This window comes from Uloborus diversus, unplaced genomic scaffold (assembly GCF_026930045.1).
Source record: "Uloborus diversus isolate 005 unplaced genomic scaffold, Udiv.v.3.1 scaffold_1364, whole genome shotgun sequence".
Classification (NCBI taxonomy): Eukaryota; Metazoa; Arthropoda; class Arachnida; order Araneae; family Uloboridae; genus Uloborus; species Uloborus diversus.
This window is the reverse complement of record NW_026558059.1, coordinates 15,158-40,123: the sequence shown is the minus strand read 5'-3', so window position 1 is coordinate 40,123 and position 24,966 is coordinate 15,158. Positions and strand designations below refer to the sequence as shown.

The 24,966-nt window shown below is 31.6% G+C and overlaps 1 protein-coding gene across 1 annotated transcript; it reads right to left on the bottom strand.

Moving 5' to 3' along the window:
• On the bottom strand, positions 1–24,655 carry LOC129232754 (DCC-interacting protein 13-alpha-like). The gene is made up of 14 exons (XM_054866858.1): positions 24,625–24,655; positions 18,457–18,564; positions 13,624–13,722; positions 12,911–12,970; positions 12,736–12,810; positions 11,787–11,874; positions 8,110–8,151; positions 7,358–7,470; positions 4,135–4,313; positions 3,815–3,979; positions 2,452–2,536; positions 1,701–1,801; positions 1,082–1,211; positions 1–140 (listed from the first exon to the last, which is right to left on the bottom strand). The coding sequence occupies exons 2-14, from the start codon at positions 18,508–18,510 to the stop codon at positions 81–83; spliced, it is 1,251 nt and encodes a 416-aa protein (XP_054722833.1). The 5' UTR covers positions 18,511–18,564; positions 24,625–24,655; the 3' UTR covers positions 1–80.
• Between the last annotated feature and the right edge of the window lie 311 nt (positions 24,656–24,966).

Below are 24,966 nucleotides of genomic sequence, written 5' to 3'. Positions count from 1 at the left end.
AAAAATAGCAATTAATATTTATGATGCTAAAGTCTTCAATAGTAAAATTTTCAATAGTGAAAAAAGTAGTTCAAAACCAATTACCCATCATTGCTAGAAGCATTGCTTGAAACTGATAGACTTTTTTCTACTGTATTTTGCTAAAAGAAAAAAACAGCCCAATTATTACATACAAAAACTAAATGTAAAAGTACTTGGTCATTGAAGAACAAAAATTTAAAGATCTTTAGTCATATAATTAGAGGCATATACTTATTAATTTGAAATTTAACATTATATGAATGATAATTTTTATTTAAATGTACCAAGGAAAAAATATCCCTCACTCAATTAGATAAGCAATAGCAACAGACAACTGTTCTTAATTTCAAATAGATTCCCCCCCCCCCAAATGAGCAGCTACTTGAGGAGTTCAGTTACAGCATGTTAAATGATTGCAGCAATAAATATTGGTAGCTCAGAACTGTGTTAAAATTTCAGAAAGTATGATAGGAACAGTCACTAAAAATAAAATTCAAATTCAAAATGTTTAGTTTCCAAAACCGCTAACATTAAACTGAATAAGCTTGCTTCATAAAATAATAAAATACAGGAGAAAAAATATTTAATGGCCTTAGCCCCTTAGCTAGCACTGCCCGAGAATAAATGCAAAGAGCACTTCACAATAAGATATTATAATCTGCTATATGTATCAACTAAGCCATATGAAGCTTATTTTAAATGCATAAAACCACATGTACCTTAAAGCTCCAAAAGTGAAGTTCAAGCTATACTTAATACCTTTAAGGTTGGACAGCCGAAAGTTTGAATTTGAAGGTGATTAAATAAAACCTGTCACTGTTCCCAAGATACTACTGAGAAAACAAAGAAAATTCCAACTGACCATTGCATAACAAAAACTTAAAACAATACACAATATTCCTTTCACCAGCTTGAACTGACACTTATGAATAGGGATATTTTCTGGGCATGTTCCAAGTCATCGTTACAGAAAGAAGTAACGCCACCCGTGTTCTTATGTTACTTCAAACCATCCATGTTCTTAAAGTTAAGTAATAAAATTAGTTTGGAAGATTCTTACTCTGCTTGATTTATCTCTAGACGACTGCCTCATTAGAGATTTACTGATAGAGCCTTCTTTTGCAATATTATGAATGGATGCTATCCATTCATCCCTTTCTCTTCCATTCAGTGCTTGAAATATCACATTTCTATGAAATTAAAAAAATATGAACACATGATGTTGCAAAAGAGAAAGCAGACAATTAATAAAAAAGAGACCATAATAAATAAACTAACACTTTGCACATACATCATACACATATATACCTGAAAAGTATTTCAAATAACCTATGGAATTTTCTATGCATTATTTGAGCCCCTCCCCCTCCCTACACACACAAGTCAAAAAGTAATAATAACAATAATTACTTATGAAGTTTAATAATATGATTTCTCAGAATCAACTGTCAGAAAACTAAATTTTGACACAGGCTTTTATTTGACAGAAGTGGCTATTTAGAACATTACTTCATGGTAAATGTACAAGATTAAATGAAATATAATCATTACTTTAGAAAAAAAAAATGATTAAGGAAACTTTTCCTGTAGCTTACTATGATCATCTAATAATATTTTATATATAACATTAATCATAACAACATTAGAGAGACTAATAATTCTGGAAGGAAATAATTTACTTTTTCCCATTTGACACTTGAAACACATTTCGTCTATCTTCATTTTCCAGAGCTAAAGTAGTAATATTTTTCTCAAGTTCCATGATTACACTTCCAGCAACCTAAAAAATGAATTTTAACCATTCAAACATCAAGTATAAAAACTCCAAGATCTCTTTAAATACATTAAAAAAATAATTTGAAGGATTAAAATTCAGAATCAAGTAAGAATTGCTTTCTTTTCAAAGAATATTTTTTAATAATATATAAAACCATTTCGGGAAAGATGTTTAAAAAAAAAAAGGTTTGACAGATTTAAGAGTAAATCCATACAAAAATTAGTATAATGTTCTGCTCCCCACTTGCTTAATTGGCTGATCCCTATGCTCAATACTTTCGCTAAGCAATTAATAAGAATAGAAAATTTCGGCAAAATATATTTTTTCAGTTCAAAGAACAACACTTAAAGGAATATTTTCTGTCTCATAAATTTAATAATCTTAGCAGGGTTGTCAATTTTATTTACCAGACAAATATCTCATACGTTATATTAAAAATTTTAATCTTAATGCATTACGTAAAAACGTACTTAAACAAGTAATACATATTATACTGATTTAATAATACATTGACCTGTAAAATACTTTATGTATTTATAAAAAATCAAACATTTATTGAAATTTTAACTAGTAACAAAAGAAAGCTTCCTTATTTAGATGAAAAATAGATTTTCTCTACATTTTAAATACTAAGCATAAAACTGTATTTATACTTCAAATTTTGCCATGGTCATCAGTTTACTTCCAAGTGTATAAACAAACACATGTTCCCATTTGGTTACCATTCCTGCAAACTTGCTGTAAGAGAACAACACATTAGTTTGATGACCTTAAAATGTTGAAATATACTAACAATGAATACAATATTTTTTCAGATATGTTTTTTATTACACACTAGCGGTACCCGCACCGCTTTGCCCGTAATAGAAAAATTAAAAGGTCTTTTGGTTCGCCTGTATATTTACAAATAATGTATGGCGAATATTCTCGCCAATTGGCTTGTACCCATGTTACGGTTCCACGTTATGGTAATTTCGTATCTCGCCAATTGGCTTGTGCCCATGTTACGATTCCACGTTATGATAATTTCGCAATTCACTTGTTCATCTTATATTTTTGTTCTTAAAATTGGAATAGAAAAAGAACAAAATCAAATTTTCGAAAAATCGCTTCGAGGTGCACACCCCCATGCTACAAACTAACTTTGTGCCAAATTTCATGAAAATCGGCCGAACGGTCTGGGCGCTATGAGCGTCACAGACATCCAGACATCCTCTGGACAGAGAGACTTTCAGCTTTATCATTAGTAAAGATACAATCCAACTACGATATATCCCCACTATCGGACCTTAATCAGTCGTGAAGTATATCAAGTTTGGGGATATATCGATTAAGGAATTATAAAGTGTAAAATTACAGTAGAATAACAATGTCAAATATGATTGAGTTTAAGCATGTACTAAACCTTGAAAAATTCAAAAAGCATAAAATTTTACACAGTTACACACATTTACATTTTAAAATATAATATAGAGGTCCATCATTATTTATTTTGTTTTAACTATTTGTCTGGGTTAAAACATATTTTAAATGTTACTTAGGTTTTTTTTTCCTTAAAGCTGTGTCCAAATCCAATTCTACAAGCAATAATAAGTTTTGTATGTTAAGCAAACCAATTTTCACGAATTTTTCTGAAAGCATTTAGGCAGTAAATAAAGTCCTTTTAAAAAGTAAGCCCAAGTACAACCCGGCCCGGATCTATAAATTTTATGCCCCTTGCCACAAAATCTGTAGGGCTCCTCCCCAGAGCTCAACAGTGTAAAGTTTTTTTTAGTTAGTGCTAGTTTTTTTTTTTTTTGAACTTTAATCAATTTCTTGGGCCGTAGGGCCCCTAAAGGCTGTGCCCCCCCCACAATGTAAGGTTGTTGGGTATGTAGATCTGGGCCTGAGTACAATGGATGGAAGTAAGTAATTTCTGAGTATACTACAGTCAGTTGCCAAAAATGATTAAAGGCAATAAAAATGTATACCTATTTTTTACAAGTCAAAAACAAAAGTCAGTAGCCAAATACATACGTTTTCAGAAATAAATAACCACTTTTTTGAGAAAGTCCCATATTTGGAGGAATATAAGGCATATCTACAGGGGGCTCAGCATAGTACAAATGCTGACTTTGTTGTTCTATGGTATCAATCAGTTCCACAGTTTTTTGAGTCTCTTGTCCCAATTCCGCTTGAACTCTAAATATCAGAAATATCCATAAGTCAATTTATTACGTTTCAAACGAAAGTGCAAATCTGAAATACTATTAAACTTTAGACATTCCACACAACTGACTCAAATAGCAAACAATTACTGTATCAAGAAACATAAAACTTAAGAATAATATACACACCCTTGTATACTAGAGCCAATATTTGTTAGAAATGACTCTAGCTCGGGTGTATTAAGTGTTTCATGTCCAACTGAAAATGTTGATTTCAAGGCATGAAGATAGCCAAGAACTGGTTCCAAAAGAGCCATTTTTCTCTTATACTGCAGTGCATTCATATTTGCATAATAATGCAAAGCTGTCTGCAAAGAAAAATAATTATATTAACATCAAAATACATACAAAGTAAAAATACTCTAAAATATTGAAAGTTGACAGAGAAAAAAGTATAGTCGCATGAGATGCATGTTTTGCTAGCTGGAAGAAGGAACTCATTATTTCCATGCATGCTGTGCTACTCGAGAGCATGTCTAGGTAATACAGATGCTCACCCACATGCAGTGCATCAATACATTTGTTGCTGCACATTTGCTATGGAAGAGCACTGCCTGATGATCTTTAAGGTCAACAAAAAACATTGATCATCTTCAAAATATGTACATAAATTAATTTAAAAAAAAATCCCCTTGTGCTTCCCTAAATACATGATTCAAAGCAAAACGTGTTGTCTTAATTCAAAATTTTTATCTATCCTACTATGTTCAAGAGTGGGTCATTCTATGGCAAGTGTCCTAGATTCAGAGAAGGTCCCCACACGACCCTCTCAAATTTTCATGAAATTTTTATTGGATGTACATATAAGACATATGAAACTAAGTCAAATTACAGATCCATAAATTGTATGGTTCTGCCAATATTCAAAGTTTTGTAAAGATCTCTTTTTTCATGTAACGACTGAAATGACAAAATCACCAAGTTTGTGCTTTCATTTCTTGTGACCTAAGATGGTTACAACATTGATATTTGGTGATCCTGATCAACTTTTGGGGTGGAAGAACCTAGTAGTATACAGAGGCGGCGTGAGACAGGGGGCAGTTGCCCCCTGTCGGAGACCTCTTGCCCCCCCCCCCATCAAGGAAATTCCTAGCTCCGTCACGGAATTTCAAAAAATTTCAATGCAAAAAATTGATTTGCTAAAAATTTTCTCTTTCAATCACATGTTTGCTCATTGTTGCTAAAATGAGTTACTTGTTACTTGCTGCTTCTAAAAAAGAAAGGTTTCTGCAGCAATTTCCTGGGCAATTGTCGACTAATAACATCCTCTCGGCAGGAGCCCTGGGGGTATTGTTACGTCATGAAGAAATGGAAAGACAGACAGACTGGACTGGTCTGTAAGAGATGCGATACCAAAACAGATACGAGAGGGTGTAAAAAAGTCATAGGCAACAGGCTATCAGGAATTTTTAAAAGAGAATGAGGAGCATTCAATCCATTAAGGGCTAACTCCACTCGGCGATTCCCTCGCTCCGCCGAGTGTGGGGTGGCTCTTAGGCATCGATATATGCAAATAAACGAAGGCTTTTAATGGTCGAGACGAGGCCCCGGTGTATAGTTTTGGGTCCTAGTCCTAAGAGATGTGTTCATTTTTTGCATGCGGTGCATTTGGCCCTAAGTATTCCTGAATGCCAGCTTTTTCGGAACTGGGCATCCTCGCTTTAGTTTTTAGTTAAAAATTTTGGGTCTGTTGACCTTAGGATGAAGGTTCCACTGCTGAGGAGTTCTGGTTTCATCAACTTAGTCTTATTATTAGTTTAAGTATTTGTATTTGGTTAATTTTGTAGATCCGTTATGTGTTTATTGTTTGCATTTTGTAATTACTTAATATATAAAAATCTTCTGTGTTTTAAACGGCTGGATCGATTTTGATCAAATTTTTTGTGCGTAATTAAGTTGTGGCAAGCATGGTTTTGAAGCGCGATGGATCGAATCGGAAACGTTTTTGTTAATTAATTAAATAAATTTAAACATTGGGTGGTTATTTCTCCCAAATGATTAATATTTATTTTAACCTATTGTTGAGCGAGAGACTGAAATAAATATTTAACCCGTTGCCAAAGGACAATACGAAAGCCAGCTCTGCTTTTTTTGTAATGAAATTTCCTACTGTGATATGTCAATTGAGAATGGATAAAACGTAGAGAGAGAGAGAGAAGCCTTCATTTCTCTCTTGAATGCAACGATTTTAGGTCCTGTGATATATTTTAAAGTAAAGTACTGGAAGGTTCACGCAAAACGTGTGTTCTGTCATTGTAGTTGAACCATGTGACCGGATCGGTGCTTTAAGTACCGTACCTAGCAACATTTGTTTCTCGGCTCAAATCCATCTAAGTTTTGGCACCGATGTCAAGAATACTTTAAGGATTATCTACCTAATCAGTACATTATTAAAGGAAAAGATGATGGAATTTAAAGACGAAACAAATTTGATTTTCGTCCAGATAAATTACAACAGGGTAGTTCTGTACACAAAAGATCAGTGAAGTGGAAGATCTTTATCTTTGTTGGAAAGAACAAATTAGACAATATATGAAGTTAAAAAAAAAAATTTCGTTCAAAAAATTGGACCGCTAATCGGTCGGAGTTGGCTTTGCTCACTGATCGGCTGGATTATAGTAACGTGGTGGATTGGCGACTTTGGCAATAAACAATAGATACAGTCGCGTGATCATTTGTTTATATTTTAAAGCTGCTGTTGATGTAATTCATTGTATTTTTTGTTTATTTGGCAAAATATTTCAAACTGCAAAGAATTGTTTTTCCTTTTTAAAGAGTTTTTAGTCATTTTAGTTGAAGAAAGTGTTTAATTTACATCGGGAGGGGGGGGGGGAGGGATGAGTGATTTTTGCTTATTCACAGAACTGTTTTTACCTTTATCATTTTTCTAAATGATATTCTTTTGATTGATTTATTGTTTTTCATATGGGGGATGTTGCAGTGGGATTTCCCGTTTGTTCTAGATGGGTTTTCACACTTAATATCTGAGGACGCTTTTTATCCTTTGAGTAATGGCTGAAGGAACAAACTATCATGTCCGGGAGAAAAAATATTTAATAAAACAACTGCTCAGTGGGCATTAGATAAATCAAGCTGTAATAAATATACATATTCTGACAGCATAGCAGCTTAAAAAATTTTTTTACTAATTTTTTTCAACAAAACGATTCAAATACTTGATATTTTATTGAAATTTTTTAACTTTTCAATTTACAAAGTTTGAACAGAACGATGTCTGTCGGGTCTTCTAGTATATATATATATATATATATAAAACTTACTGTTAATATGTTGAAAATAAAGCTGATTAATATCACTTTCTTACATAAATATCTTTAAAAGTAATGCTAACCTGATGGTACTTTTTAGTTGCCATATAAACTTCTTCATTGATTTCCTGCCTCACTTTCTCACTATCTCGCTTTCTGGAACATTTGCAGAATCTTGTGATACTTTGTTCCATTTCTACACAAAATAGTTTATTATTAATTACTGTGAAAGCATGTTAATAATTATAACTACTTAATCTAACACATTAAGAGGATTAAAAAAATAATTATATTGAAGTTTCGATTACCAATTAAAGGAGTCATTTTGAAGGTTATTTTCTGAATAACAGCAAAGAAACATTTATTCGCGAGAAAATTTCTATGCATAACCCTATTTAACACTAGATTTTCTGAAATGAAGATTTTTGTTCTTATATATTTCAGAACTATGTTTAATGAAGAATGTTTTCTAAAGAATACAGAAGAAAATTGGATGTCTGATTGTTTTCTTCTTTCTTTCTTTTTTTTTCTGCTGAAATTTTAGGTTCAGTTTTACTTTCAATACATCTGAAGTAAATTTTTTAATACAGCATTGAAACACTAACATTAAGTCAATAGTTGTGAAATAACACTATCACATAGAAATTCTCCGAAAAATTTCAATATTCAATACTTTAAAAACATAACTGAATCATTACACAGAAAGCACTTTTCAGTTGACTAAAACATTACTATTTTACAAAATTCCTGCATCACAAACTGCTGATGAATTATGGTGTAAAAATTAAAACACAAATAATGTAACAAGTGAGCAACAACCTTGCAAAGTACTCACCATTAGAAGCTGACTTAAACATTTCCATCATGGTAAAGATATCTATAAGAAGACAAAGAAATTTCAGAAACCAACAAAAATGTATAATAAAATTTTACAATTGAAAAAAAGTGAATAAGCACATAAAAGTGAAGTTATACACATTTTTTCCTTCTGCTAAACATCTAAATCATGAAGCATTCAACAATTCAGAAATCACGGGAGAGCTATGATACAGGATTTTTAATATGCATTTACATTTCAAACACAGTTTTTACTGAGTTTGGAGAATGTTTTACACATTTACTTTTAATTTATTTTTAGTTTATGCATTATAGTTGGAAACATATGTGATGAGGCTTTTGATTAATTAATTGATATATGTAGAGAAATGTTTCATCATCTTTACTAATAATAAAGCTGAAAGACTCTCTGTCTGTCAGGATCTCTCTCTATCCGGATCTCTGTCTGTCAGGATCTCTGTGACGCGCATAACACCTAGACCGTTAGGCCGATTTTCATGCAATTTGGCACAAAGTTAGTTTGTAGCATGGGGGGTGTGCACTTTAAAGCGATTTTTCGAAAATTCGATGTGGTTCTTTTTCTATTCCAATTTTAAGAACAAAATAATCATAAGATGGACGAGCAAATTACGAAATTATCATAACGTAGAACCGTAACATGGGTACAAGCCAATTGGCGAGAAAATTCACCATACATTATTTGTAAATATACAGGCGAACCAAAAGACCTTTTAATTTTCTATTACGAGCAAAGCCGTGCAGGTACCACTAGTAATTAATAAATCAGCTGTATTTGCTGTAAGTATTAACATTTTCATCTGTTGTCACAAAGCTGTTTCATTGTCATTTAATGCATTTATAAAATGAAACGAGAGAGAAAAAGCCAAGAAGTCTAGAATCAAAAGTCATAGAATTAAATTAACATGTTGGTCTTGAGATACGAAATTTTATATGGGTCTAAATTTTTTGTGGGTTTGATAAGTTGAAGGGTTGACCTTGGTAATGTTGACTTCTTTTTTAAAAGTTTAGTGAAAAAGGAATGCATTGTTGATGCACGGATTTCAGTTGGAATACCTTTGCAAAACTTCTACAAATGCAACTCAACTCGGTGCCAAACACCTTTCCCTATTACCCCAAGAGGGAAAGGGAATATTGGCAAGAGAGTTAGGTAAGATTGAGCATCAATTAAAAATTACAATGTATAAACATTGCTATTTTTACATTAGACAGCATAATGCTCTTCCTAACAAGAAGTTCTGTCTAGAACTAGACGAGCCTACTTTCCCGTATACCCATACTACTTTCTAGTACCTGATCAATGTTCTCAAAATAGCTAAATTCGCAAATTGTTTCAAACATATTTTTCCAATATTTTAAGCTACTTTCTAGGAATAAAATATTCCTCACTCATCTAAAAAAATTAGATGCGTAAAAAAAAGAAAAAAAAAAAACAAAACGAACAAATAAAATAGCAGCAACTTTTAAACAAAGCAGCTAATACACTTTTTTCCATTAAAAAAAAATTCTTCAACAGCTTTCAAAACAAAAAAAATAATAATAAAAATTAATAAGCTCATTAAAATAAATACATCATATCAAAAAAAAAATCGTTTCTTTTTGCCCTGTTGCCAAAAATAATTTTTTAAATGAATTAATGCACTTATCAAGATAAATAAAAACAATAAAATGTCAAAATAAAGAAATACTTTTCATTGTCAAAAAAAAAAAATCGTCTGCACGTATCTTTATGTAGAAACATAAATGACTTCGAGTTTATTCACCGAAAACTGAATACCTAAATAAAAACTTTAGCGTTAAAATAAAAACAAATCACATCAACAATAATTATTTCACAGTTAAAACCATGGAGTCGGAGTCAATCTAATTTTGGGATGAAGGAGTCAGAGTCGAATATCCAAGAATCGGAGTCAGTCATTTGTCCGTGTATAAATTTTTGCCAAAGCTAGGAAGTCATAGTCGAAGTCGGGGAGTCGGAGTCCGATTAATTGTCGGGCACAGGAATCGGATTCGGATTCAGGTGCCCCTAAATTCTCAGAGTCGGAGTCTGGAGTTCTGCGTCAAGAGCTATTTCCAACAAAATTTGTTTGAAGTAAATCCGCCTTCAAGTACGGAATCTACATTGACTTTCAGTTTCCCTGTAGGCGCTAATGTTAAGGAATTTGAACTGTTCAAAATTGAACAGAAAATTGTTCAAATCAAAAAAATATTTTATATACAAGTTTTTCATCAAAAGCTTTTTCCTACAAAGTTTGTTTGAAGCAAATTCGCCTCACAGTTCGGAATTGGCTTGAATTTCCCCGTAGGAGCTAATGTTAAGTTTTTTTGAACTGTTCAAAATTGAACAAAAAATAGTTCAAACCAAAAAGTGAAATATGGGAATGAGGTGTCCTTGCCAAGATCTTTCGAACAAAAAAAAGCTTGTTCGAATCGGACTATTCATTCAAAAGTTATTAGGGGGGGGGGGGGGGGGGACAGACAGACGGACAGACATTTTTCCCCATCTCAATACCCTACTTTCCAATTTTTAATTTTTCGATATTTATTTAATTATTTTATATTTATTTTTGACTTTTTTTGTTTTTCGGGATATTTTTAAGATGCATTAAGCCTTCTTTCATGCTTTTTTCTTCTTTTTCTGACTTTTACTGGGAAAGTAGGCTAAAAACTAATGTGATCCTTTTTCTTTACCTTTTGATACCCGCATGGCTTTGCCCGTAGTATAAAATTAAAAGGTCATTTGGTTGGCCTGTATATTTACAAATAATGGATGATGAATTTCTCACCAATTGGCTACGTTCATTCGCTCTCCCATTCCACGTCATGATAATCTCGTAATTTACTCGTCCATCTTATGATAATTTTGCTCCGGAAAATGTTCTTAAAATTGAAATAGAAATAGAACAAAATCGAATTTTCGAAAAATCGCTTTGAGGTGCAGACCCCCATGCTACAAACTAACTTTGTGCCAAATTTCATGAAAATCTGCCGAACAGTCTAGGCGCTATATATGTCCCACAGAGATCCAGACATCCAGACAGAGAGATTTTCAGCTTTATTATTAGTAAAGATAAAGATAAAAGTCTCTCTGTTCTGAATATTTGGATCTCTCTCTGTCTGGATATTTAGATCTCTCTCTGTCTGGATATTTAGATCTCTCTCTGTCTGGATATCTGGATCTTCTATTAAAATTTTAGGAACACTTTACCGAGCAAATTATCATTACATGGACGAGTAAATTACCAAATTATCATAACGTGGAACCGTAACATGGGCGAGCCATTTAACCTAGCACATAGGGGAGAAATTCATCATCCATTATTTGTAAATATACAGGGGAACCGAATGACCTTTTAATTTTTTACTACAGGCAAAGCCGGGCGGATACCGCTAGTAAATAAATAAAATAAGAAAAAAATAAGCCAAAGAAAGTGGAATCTTGAAGAGTTTTATTAACTCTTGGTGTTTTTTTTTTTTTTTTTTTTTTTTTTTGTGACATCCACTATTAAACAAGCAACTCCACACTGTTCAAAGAAAAATCTTAAAACCAATTTTTGTTTATCAAGTAATGAATTTTGAATGCAATACAGTTTTTAACACATGTTATGACTTAATGAAGTTGAATTTTTGATTAGTCAAAAAAACAAACAAACAAACCTGTTAGATCAGCTTCAATGAATCGGTTGAGAGGAAACAGCATTCCATCTCCCAACTGTGCAGCACAAACTTGTTGCAAAGAGCTAATCTAAAGCCGAAATAATATTTCAAATCAATAAAAAGAGAGCTTAATGACACTAGAAAATGACAAATACTAAGTAGACAGAGAATAAATTTTACTATATTTTAACTAAGTTTCTACTGTTGAATTGCTCAATTTTTTGAGACTAAAATAACCTAATAACAATAAAAATGAAGAAAACAATTTTCTCAACAGAGAACACAATTTATATTTTATATATTTTTTGTTCATCTATGTTCTGACTCAATTTTTTTAATTTAAACTTAAAACAGCCTCATAACCACAAAAAATAAAATATTTGAATTTTATTTATTTATTTATTTTTTACAACAGAGGAAAAAAAATGTTCATCTTATCTTTATAACATATGCATACGCTAGAGCATTTAAAATGAGCCTAAAATAACCATTCAGGTTTTAAAACATTTTTTCCCTACTGTATCCTATACAATACAAATGAAAAACTAAATTAACATTTAAAAAAACACCATTAACACTTTACAAATCAAAATTTTCAATGTAAAAAATATTATTAAAATCCAACAGTTAAAATGTTAAGTTAGAAAAAGAGACTATTTAAAGGGATTTTTCGAAACACCGTAAAACAATTTTTAACAAGGAAAAATAAAATTAACATGATTGAAAAAGTAATTATGTGAATTTATTTACTGACCATAACTATAATACTCAAACAAAGTTCATGTTAAAGTATGTTTAAAAAAAGGGAGTGGGTTTATGAACAGTACTAACATTCAGATTAGACAAATGAATTAAATTTCTCAAGTCAATTATTTTTTTTTTTTTAACCCTTTTGAAGCTTGCACTTTTATCTGAAATTTTGAAGAAAAAAATTGTAACACAAGCTTACTTCATCTAAAGTGACAGCAAATTCTCGAAGGGTTGTTTTCAAAACACTATCAGGATCTGTATCCATAGGAAATTTCTAAAAATGTTACCAAAGCAAAGAGCATTTATGTAAACTTGCAAAACTATTTTACATATTTCAGCTATAAAATTATGTGTTTAAATCATTAAAATTATACCTGGTTTTCATAAGCTCTTAAATGCTGGGAGAGATTTGAAGTAGCTGAAGCAAGTTCTTTCTGTGATTCAAAATTGTATGAATAAATTAAACTACTTCAAACTATAAAACAATACTTATAAAACATTATTAATAGTATATACTATCCAACTTCTTGAAGTGAAAAAACAATAGCATTTTTGTTTAAAAATAAAAGAAAAGAAGATTTTCACTAAATAAACCAGAAGATTTTTATACATTTATGTAAATAGCAAAAATTTAAAACGGAAATTGTTGCAAATAAAATGGTATGTGAAAATACACACCTGCATGCTAAAAAACAAGAAATTCAAATAACAGAAAACAGAAAATTGGGAATAGAAATTTAGATCTTCCCCAAACCTATATTCTAATCTAATAATACAAGTTTTATTTTAAAAACGTTTTAAAAAAATAAATTAATAAATAGATTCTGTAGTTTAGTACTGTGAAAGATCAGGATTTCTAAAAAAAAAATTGATTCAAAATTTATGAGAAGCAGTGCAGGGAACAGGTATTTATGTTTTAAAGATTGGCAGTTTAAAGATACCTACTGCATGACATGAACAAAAATTGAAAAAAAAAAAAAAACATTCATACACGAAGTATTATATTCAGACATTAATGAGAGACAGCAAATTCTGAAAAATTCATACTGCTATAACAATAAATAAGTAAACAGGCAGCCTTACATACCTGTGCACTAAGCACTTTATCGCAATGTGACCGCAGAGTTTCAATATAATCTCTTAATAATTCAGCATCATGTTCAAAAAGCGTGACCATGGAGCGTGTCTGAGAATAAAGGTGAGGAATAGTTTGTAATGAAAAAAAAATTAAAAGATCAGAATAATATGAATACTACAGAAAACACCATTGATAAATAAATGCATAAATTAATAATGAAAAAAAGGCAGGTGCTGAGTGATATTTATGACAGAAAATATTGGTGAAAAAAATAATTTTCAGGAAAGTATTACTAGTGTCAGAAATGTTTTCTAGTATAGATCAGTTTTATGAATATTATTTCAATTTATGTCTCATTTTTAGATAAGGAGTTAAGAATAAATAAAAAATTAATAAATGAATGATATTTACAAGGTGCAATACTGTGTCAAAGTTAAAGTTAAAAAAAAAAAAATCACTAAATTTACATGTAATGAGAATCTTGTTTGCTAACTTATCATTGACAACTAAACAACATTGTTTCGTTATTTAATTATTAATAGACTTAATCAGGGGCAGACTGGGTTGCGTAAGGGGGCGCCAACCTTGACCTCTAAAGGGTGAAAAAAAAAGCCAAAATAGGTCAAAAAAAAATGTTTAAAAAAAGATGGTACATAGGTTTACGAGTTTAAAGGAAAAAAAGCAAAGCAAAGTCTCACAGGTTTGTGAGCGCAAAAAAATAAAAAATAAAAAAAAAGTTGCACCAAAAATTAATTTTAAAAGGTGTTCATAAGCGGGAGAGAGGGCACATTGGCCAGTCTGCCCCTGGACTTAATATCAATTTATCATTCATATTATGTCTATTAAAAATATAGTACAATCTTTCATTTTTACAATCCAATCCCGTTACAACAGACCACAATTTTGTTTGTTGCAACAGGAATTTAGCTATAATGGAGTTCAAGCAATGTAATGGCAATCAAAATTGGACTAAACACTTATTTTGTTGAAAAGGATATTTTGTTGCATTAGTGATTGCTGAAATGATATTTTACTGTATTAGAATTTCCTGAAACGATATTTTATTGTTTTATAAGCTAAATATCAGAAGAAATTTGAACTTATACATATGTGTGACAAAGAAGGCTGTTATTTTAAAATTTTCCAGGGGAGGGGAAGGTCAGAAGAATGCATATTCTATCAAAAAATCATGCACACTCCCTCACTTATATGTATACATTGATTTATTAAAGAGCCAGGGTGGGGAGCTATTGCTTCTTCTTGACCACCCCCCCCCCTCCACAAATAATGAGCCTGTTAACAAATGAAAGCATAGTTAGATATGAACAGTTAAAATTTTTAAAAGTCACTGTTTTGATAGTATGGCAAAGTTCTTTTTAAAATTAGCTAAGAATTCAGCTAAATGAGTTTTTTTTTTTTTTTTAGGGGAGGGGGGGAATAATGAGAATATAGAGTTAAAAAGAAATTTAAGCTTGTTAAATGCTTGGAATTTAAAAAAAAAGATGTGATGAGAGTGGATATGTGGAAGTTTTAGTTACCTATTAAATTCTTAAGTTGCTACCTCTGAATAGGATTTAGGCTAAACACCATTTCAAAAAAAATTTCTCATTATTTACGCTGTTTTTATGTGCTCTTTGGATTATTATCCTAAACAGGCCCGAAAAGTTGTTCCTTTCTGAGTGGTGGGAGCTAGTCAAGATATTGTTATAGCTTTTACTCCTATCTACTCAATCAGGGAGTTGCGAGTAGACAGGGCAAAATATACTGATGTTTGCCATTTCTTTTCTTTTATTTGTGAAGTAAATTTTTGTAAAAAAAATAAAATATCTAGATTGAAAAAAGTTGAATTGAATTCAAAATTGCTAATACAAAGGCAATGAAAAATATATTAAAACAAGAAACAGCAACTGAATCAATGAAGGAAATCTAGATCCTTCTTTTATAATTCATGTTTATTGAATGGTTCTTGGTAATTTTTTGGAGAAAAGAAATTTTGGTCAGTCAAATTAACATTTCAATGCATTATTAATAATTTTGTAGTTTATAGTCTGTCATGAAAATAATAAACACAAAAATAAAATAACTAAATAAACAATAAGGAATGTTATCACTGTTATGATAATATTTCTGAAAGTCAGCTTTAAAAAAAAAAGTAGAGGTAAAGGGGGCTTATGTGAACATGGGGCACATGTGAACATGGTATGTTTTACTAAGATCACTTCAAGCAAAAAATCTGGAAAAATTCTCAAATAAGGACAGCACCAGTTGTATCTCTTGGACAAACATTTAGAGCAATGTGCCATTTTATGTTACTGTGGTGGCAACTTCTTTGTTTTAGCAGGTGTTGAAAAATTTTTATCACTGTCTTGTTCACGTGAAAACATTTTAAAAACTAACTGCTAATCTAAATCTAAGCATTACAAACTGTTGTATCAACATTCAAGTAAATTTATGAGAATGTTTAAATTTTTTTATTAAATTAAAAATTCTTGATTTTTGCGAGTTAGCTCTAAGGTAGACGATGGGGCACTTTTGAAAACAACATGTAGGGGTACAAATGAACAGTTCTCATAGCCGTTCTCCGTAATATTATTATTGGTGTAGGATATTGTAAGTGTTAAAAAATGTGTTAATATTTATAATTATTATTTTCCTATAATCAGTTAGTAAATTTATTGTTAGTTGTAATAAATACTATTAAATATTTTTTTTATTTATGTTTATGGTAGAATCCGTGTCAATTCAACAAGGGGCGTAACTTGATGGTCTCGGATTTTTTTTGAATTAAACATGTTAAAATTCATAAAAAAATTAAGAAATACTGTTTTTTTTTTTGTTTTGCCCAAAAATATTCCTGTGCTGAGATGGCGGTCCTGTCATTATTTCTCAATTGGGAGTTTCATCAAAATCTTTAAAGTACATTATCTCAAGAATGGTATAACATATTTTGTTGCGGTTTGTTTTATTTAAAAGGATATTTTTTCTTGTTTAAAAACACTTACAACATTTTGAAATATATGCTCTAGTTTTTTCTTCACATCCTTTGGAAAAACAGTTACAAATAATTTCTTTGATTTTTCTCAAAATTGTCATTTTAAAAAAATTAATTTTTTTTAAATTTATTGATACTACTGAGCACTACGTTCCCTGAAAAGGAGAGCTTCCCCTTTTTTGTTTAACAGACTTGAGAGGTATTTGAAAAAATGAGGGTTTTTAATGAACTGTTACATAAAGGCAAACCTGAAAATTCATTTTTTGTTCCACAGCAAGCAGCCAGAAAACACTTTAAATTCAGTCATATACAAAACTTTCATTTTAAGTTGCCATTTTATTCAGGATATAGAATTTAGTGAGAACAAGACGGCAGTGCGCTTAACGATTCTTTTGGTGCTATGCTGAAAGGTTGAGTGAGGAAATGCTTTGAATCGGCTGGAAGCCTCGTTCTTGTTTTCATAAAAAATAAAACTCCTGTAAGTGGCGACTCAAAATGAAAATTTTGAATATTACTTAATTAAAAGTGTTTTCTGGTCACTTGTTGCGATTTTTTCTTTTTTTTTTTTTTTTTGAATTTTCAGGTCTGCCATCATGTAAAGAGTTTCTTAAAAAGACTTATTTTTTTCAAATGCCTCTGAAATCTGTTAAACAAAAAAGTGGAAGCTCTCCTTTCCAGGGAACATAGTGCTCAGTAGTACTAATAAACTGTTAAAAAATGAAATTTTTTTAAATTGACATTTTTTAGAAAAATCAAAAAAACATTTTGAACTTTTTTTCAAAAGACTGGGAAAAAACTAAAGCACATATTTCAAAATGTTGCATATGTTTTTAATCAAGAAAAAATACCCTTTTAAATAAAACAAACTGCAACAAAATATGTTCTCCCGTTCTTGAGATAATGTATTTTAAAGATTTTGACAAAAATCCCAAGTGAGAAATCATGACAGGACCGCCATCTTTGGCAGCCTGTATCTCGGCCCAGAAATTTTTCTGGGCAAAACGAAAACAAATGTATTTCTTAATTTTTTATAAGTTTTAACATATGTTAATTTCAAAAAAAATCCAAGACCATCAAGTTATGTCCCTTGTTGAATTGACATGGATTCTACCTTATTATTTTTATTTTTTAAATTTTTTTGTTATTAAATAGTTGGTCAACAATTTAGTGTTATATAATACTTAAAGGAAATAAAAAGACACAAAATACTTTCATTTAATAAAAAACTGAAGTTCCAACTCATTTTAAAATACATTATCAACAATGTATGACGCTTTAAAGCTAAGTATATACAGAATAAGTCTTACATAATAAAAAAATCCTTTTTATTATGTAGTCATATAAGTTTTTTTCTAGTCTATTCAATGGTCAGAACAGACTACGAGACTTTAAAATTTGAGAGTGAACAGTTATATATTCGGGAAAAAATATTTTCTTAGTGGAACAATAACTGTACAGACGAAATTGACGCAGTCTAGGTTACAAACCCTTCAACGTATTTGTTATTTATGTGTATGTTTCATATTGAAGAAATTTCGTTTAAAATATGTTGCTTCTCCTGCATTTTTACCATGTTCATATGTGCCCCAAGCCTGTTGGGGCACATGTGAACAAGTGCAGACGTTTTTAAAAAATACCATAAAACAAAGAAATAATTTTTTAAAAATTCCCATGATACAAAGAAAAGTTTATTCCATAATGAGGATACTTTTGCACTGAGAAATAGATAATACTTTTTGAAAAATAAAGAAATGAAAATAGTTGTTCACATGTGCCCCCTTTTCCTCTAACATTTAAATTATGATTTGAAACATTGAAAATAAATTAAATGTGGACTAAAATTTTATTACCTGAGGATTATCCTCCAAAGCATCTTCAAGGTGAATCTTTTCTAATCCAGGCATATTTTCAAATGCACTTAAATACTATTAAATATTGTACCAAATTGGAATATTAGACTAAAAGAGAAAATGAATTTGTTAGATGCTTATTTATGGAAAACAATAGCTCAATCGTAAGTTTCAAAAGGTCATTTTACATACATTAAAATTGTAAAAACGAGAAAAACAATGTGCAAGTACAATGTTTAAGGCACTTTGAAAGCCTAAGAATTTTATATAAAAATAAAGGTATTGAACTCTTCAAGTGTCGCGAAGACACGAGCCAAGGAAGAGATAACGAGAGAGCTCGGAACCCCCCTCACCTCCTTCGAGCAACCCCGAGCCCCGGAGGGTGAGAGAGAGAGAGGAGAACTCAGACGGGGTGCGACCGTGAGACCAACAGGTGTCGACTCGTGCGGGCTAGCCACAGGGGGTAAGTCTTTCTTCTGGAATTCCTCTTAATCTGTTACTTGTCCAATTTTGACTTATGTATTAAATATAGAACGGATAACTTAATATCTCTCTGTTTATTGTCTAATCTTTGTTCCAACATGTCCGAGCGTTGGTTCATCTGGTGCCATGATCAGGATTGTTGAGGCATCGATTTGAGAAAGCATGCGCATATGAATGCAAATTTTTTTTTTTCTCTCTCCTTGCACCATTCTGTTATAGTTTTGCTCTAGGCATTGTTGCTCGAAGGAGGTGAGGGGGGTTCCGAGCTCTCTCGTTATCTCTTCCTTGGCTCGTGTCTTCGCGACACTAAGTAAAAAAAAAAAAAAAGAGGTTTTTCCAGAAGGGCTTTCCCTGCTTGTCACCGCCAAGGTCTACCCGAATGACAGTTTCAAAAAAAAAAAGAGACACGGATTCTGCCTCTGGTATCTTTTCCCTAGGAGGCGTGCCCACCGGTCATAGCAAGAGAACCTGTAGAGCACAGGAGGACCACTTGGTGCGAGTTCCCTGTCAACGGAGTCGACGGATTCATCTTACTCCAGCAACATGAACATTTACCGACGCCGTCCTGCGTCATGCCTCTGCTTATTACCGGACTTGATGAGAGCCCCCACCACTTCAGGCCAGGCAAGCGATATCGGGAAACCAGGGAAACGTCCCACCTGTTTTCAAACACAGACTCTGGACATAACTCAGGACTTTATGTACCCCTGTAGGCTAGCCAGTTTATTCGAACAATTTTTCTTGGTGGGGAGGAGTGTCGCGAAGACACGAACCAATGAAGAGATAACGAGAGAGCTCGGAACCCCCCTCACCTCCTTTGAGCAACCCCGAGCCCCGGAGGGTGAGAGAGAGAGAGGAGAACTCAGAGGGGGTGCGACCGTGAGACCAACAGGTGTCGACTCGTGCGGGCTAGCCACAGGGGGTAAGTCTTTCTTCTGGAATTCCTCTTAATCTGTTACTTGTCCAATTTTGACTTATGTATTAAATATAGAATGGATAACTTAATAACTCTCTGTTTATTGTCTAATCTTTGTTCCAACATGTCTGAGCGTTGGTTCACAAGTAAAACATTTCAATGGCTTTTACTTATCAATGCCTCAGACCAGTAAGAAGGAAGATTTACCAGGGTTGGCAAAAACCCGGGTTTTTTTAAAAAAGCCCATGGACCCAGGGTTTTTTTGAATAAAACCCAAAAAAACCCAACTAAAGTTGGTTTTTTTTGTCTTTTTTTAGGGAAAATGTGGGGGTACTTGTAGCATATTGTAGCGTAAGTATATGGACAAAGTGCAAAAATTGTCTTCGGGTAAAAAAAGCTGGAAAACTAGTTAAAATTCAGCATTTTCTGAAGAAAAGTATAAAAGACAAAAAAAAACCCAAGACTGGTGAAGTTTCAGATTTTTTAATTTTCAATATTACCAACAGTTAAGACAAAGTTACTTCTCCAGTGATAAAATCTATTGTTTGTTTATAATTACTATTTTTTTTTTTTTTTTTGCATTTTACTTTATTGTATTTCATTTTGTTATGCAAAACTAATGTAGAACCTCAAGTAGTTTAAATCCCTTTTTACTGAATTCCAGCTTAATCAAGACATTTCTTTGAATTTTATGTTGCCCGTTTTTCTATTTCTGTGTACAGGGTAAGAAATACTAAACTTTTTCGTAAGATAATGAAAATACTGTACATGTTCTGTTTTCTGCCAACATTTGAAAAATCGGTTTATTTCTAAAAAATATACCTTGTGTTTATTCGAGATTTGTAACGTGTTGGTTAGCAGAAAATAATTCACATGAAAGCCTTTTAACTAGATTAGTTTCCTCTGTACAATCTACAAATATTGAGAAAATCAGACGTGACAGGACTTGGTCAATATAATTTGAGTTATTTATTGACCAGTTAAAGAAAAAAGTTAAATACATTTATTTAAAATCTTTGAAGTATTTTTTTAATGCCGTTAAGAGTTAAGAAATACTATTAAAATTCAAAATTCATTTTTTATGTTCATTGTCTGTGGTGAAGAACAAATAAAAAAGAAAAGTTTAAACTGTGAAAGTATTTAAATTAATTAATTTCTTTAAAAACTTCTCAGAAAATTTAAAAAAACAAAAACAAAAGTGGGTTAAATAATGGGTTTTTTTAAGTGGGTCTTTTCAAAAAAACCCATTGGGTCCAACCCAATTGGGTCCAGTTCGGCCAACCCTGAGATTTACTGGTCTGCAAAAAGAGTGACTGGTTCACTTAACTTGAAATGTAGTTTGACATGAAGTATGTTGCCTATATTGGACAGACTCGCCGTGCTTTAAAAATTCGCTTGAAAGAGCATCAAAATTAAGTGAAAAAACAACAATTAAATAAGTCTAGTATTGCTCAACATTGTTGGGATTCGAATCACTCTTTTGATTTTAACTCTTATCAGATTATCCAAAAATGCCCCAATTCATCAGATCCTGACTTTTGGGAATCTTTTCATATTTTGAGGAACAGTTCTAACTTATTTAATGATCTTAAAGCAGTTCCATATTTTTCCAACATTTGGCTCCCATATCTTAAATACTGTCCTTTCCCCATTCCCCCTTTTTTCCCATTCATTTTTACCTATCTTCCTTTGTTTATTTTTACCTTTTTTGTCTTGAGTACATTCCCCCCCCCCCCCAATTTTCTTCCATTTATCTTTATTTCTCATTTTTTTGAATATTTTTATTTCTGTTTATTTTATTTTGTGGTGTTTTTTTCTTCCATTCAGCTTTTCCTTTCTTACAGTTCACGGTTATCGACATTTTCTTTTCTTTTTGTTTAAGCTTCGGCTTAATCTTTGTCCAATTAAATTCTTTCTTTCTGGGTTTCGTACCTAAGAGAAAGCTCTTGGTCTTTGCTTGCATTCCTATTGGTTCCTGATCGTTTATAATTTTTTCATTGGTGTTCGGCTAATCCGCTATTTTTATCTTTTAAGCAGCATGCTTATCTGTTCTTGGCTTTTGTCGGATGTCTTTTCATCCATAAGCTCATTACTTTTTGCATTGAAAAAGGCCTTCCCTGTAACGCCGAAAAACGTCTCTGCTGTAATTGGCTAATTTGTGCTTTTTTAACATTGTTTTTTCTTACTTTAGTATAACCATTTGGTTTACAATTTACTCATTGTATTTCACAAAATCTTCCTAATATTATTATTTGGCTTTAATTTGAAATTTATATTTGAATAATGCACCAAAAATTAATTATTAAACAAAATACTACCACTTTACATTATTAAATTATAAATAATATGAACTTTCTTAATTGATGGTGATCGTCCACTAGTCCCACAAACAACCGGATTATATTTCATGGTGTTCTGATTCAGTTTTCACTGATCTCAGACCAGTGGACCACTAATGATTTTGAACGCTACAATATTTTCTTTTACTTCAATACATAAAAAATAATTACTATACTATTGAAAAATACTTGGGTTTTGTCCATATAGTATTTGAATCCCATATAGTATTAGAAAAATATATAAAATTACCTTATCTATGTAAAATTTCTGTTTGAAAAAAAAATGCCCTTTTAATTGAATTAAAGTGCCTTCTTATCTGAAAGCGGCCTTCCCTTATTGAACCTGGGAGAAATACAGTAGCCCCTCATTATACTGTGCCTCATTATATCGCTCATTCGGTTATTTTGCTCTTTTCTTCTGTCTCCTGAAATATTAAAGTCTAAAATAAGAAAAAAAAACTTCGCTTTAAGTTTGAAACCATTTTTGAAAACATATGGTATTGCTCAGAGAAGGTCTCTTTCTTCTTTATTTTGTCAATGAACAAAAGAAAGCTATCCTTCTGAAATTGCTGGAAAAGCAACAGCAATACCTGTCATCCAAATGTACATACCCGGGCAGTATATTTCAGATAGTCTGTAAACTACTTGACATCTTCTTTTGTATTGATACACTGCCTTTACAATGAGTGAGAGACATCAAGCAGGTATCATGTCTTACTAGCCCATGTCGAAGAGAACATACGCCCTTCTTTTAGTACAGAAAAGATTTGTGCTAGGTTGCACAAACCAGGATTTGCATCAAAGATAGGAAGAATGATCTAGACGGGCGAAAGAGTTTTCTGTTAACAATGTGGTTACTTTTAATTTTCAGATCCTTTCTACAGCAAGTCAAATGAATTAGAAAGTCTATTGGGAATAAGAGGGTATTGGAATGCTCACTCTTATCTTGTGGCAGCTCAAAAAGATCGTCTTCATTCGCCATTTGATGTTTTCAACTTTCTGATGATGAAAATTTACTTAAACTTCAATCTTATTTAAATTTCAATAGGTGTGATAGTACATTCGTGAACTCTACATCGAAACTATTAGAAAATCATGTCAAAAAGAACAAATGCTAATTTACTTGTGTATTGGACTTATAACTATTTTTAATGACCTCCGTAATATCACGCTTTTGGATACATCTCTCTTTCTCTATGTCCCCCGAAAAGCACGATATAACGAGGGGTTACTGTACTAAATCTGATGTGCACTCTTCAAAACTTCACCTCTTTAACTGTTAAATATTCTATGTCTTTTTAATAACTCAAAAGAGTAGATGAGTGTACTTATATATGTTCATTTGAAGTTACACTTCTTAAATCCACATTTTTTTTTTCTTCACACTTATAAAATATAGAGTTTGGTACTTTCAAATTTAAAAACTTTTGAGGTTTTATGGTTTTTAAAATATAAAGGAAAACACCGTTTCAATAGAAAAGTTATTCACAATAATTACAAATAAATAAAAAAATAAATAAATAAAATAAACAAATACTGCTAGATAAAAAGACACTGATTTTGTACACTTTTTCAATGATAATAATTTCATTTCTCAAATGAAATTCAAAAATAGAGAATAAAATAGAATTACTGTTTCAGCTAAAATGTATAATAAAAGCATTTTTTGGAATAGTTTTGATAATTTTCAGAGGGTGGGTTTGAACCCTAAAATTCACCTCATGAATATGGACGTCTCTGATAGATGATATTGAACAATATAGCTACATTGATTGTGATGCAGTGTTTAATAACTTCTTTCAAATATACCATCTTTGATTTGAGCAGCTTTATTTATCATGCAACAATCAGTTCCTTTCGCATCCCTCAACAGGATGCAATACCAGCCAGTAAATAGATAATAAAACAGATATACACAGCCAGTAAAATTATATGCTGATGGATAGGCTACCACAGATTAAAAAATAGGCAACTATAAAATCCAAAATAACGTTACTACAATGGTACACGCATTGTTTAACATGAGACTGGTTTTAGTCTAATATTTTGAACAATCTGTATCACACATTTTAATGTTACATTAAACAACCTCTGTATTATAAAACATCATTATGCTTCTCAAGTATTTTATGAACAAAGCATTATTTGTGGAATGAAATTACGACATAACGACGGTATTAAGGATCAAAGTCATTTACTTAATAATTGAGAGGTAAAAGGTGATTTTTTTTTTAATAACTTTATTCTGGTGAACATTACTAAAACTATTTCAAAATTCATTTTTTTTTACAAACTAAAATGATTACTGCTAAGCTAAACTAGTTGGGGTAGCAAAAGAAAACGGTTTCACAAATAAACAATTAAAAATGCTTAAAAACTACTAACAAATACAATTTTCACAAATCATAACAATATTTATATTATATTCACTTGCTCGACTTCGCCGTCTGTCATTCCAAAATATAGACACACCGATCTTTATTATGATGCCAACTATTAAAATAAAATACTAAAAGAAATTGCCTCCCCTGAAGTAGAGTCCCTTACCCTGAAGTAGAAAGAATAATTTTCTGCAATGAAATGCGTACCTCGTAGCCGCACACCAGTGTTGGGCATCAACTAAAAAAATCAACTAAATTTGTAATTGATTGATTAGTTGACGAAAGTAATCTGACTCCCATTTAGTTCAGACTAATATTTTTAAAATGTAATTCAATTGCAGACGAAGATTAACGTTAATTTAAACCAGAGGTTCCCAACCGGTGGTTCGCG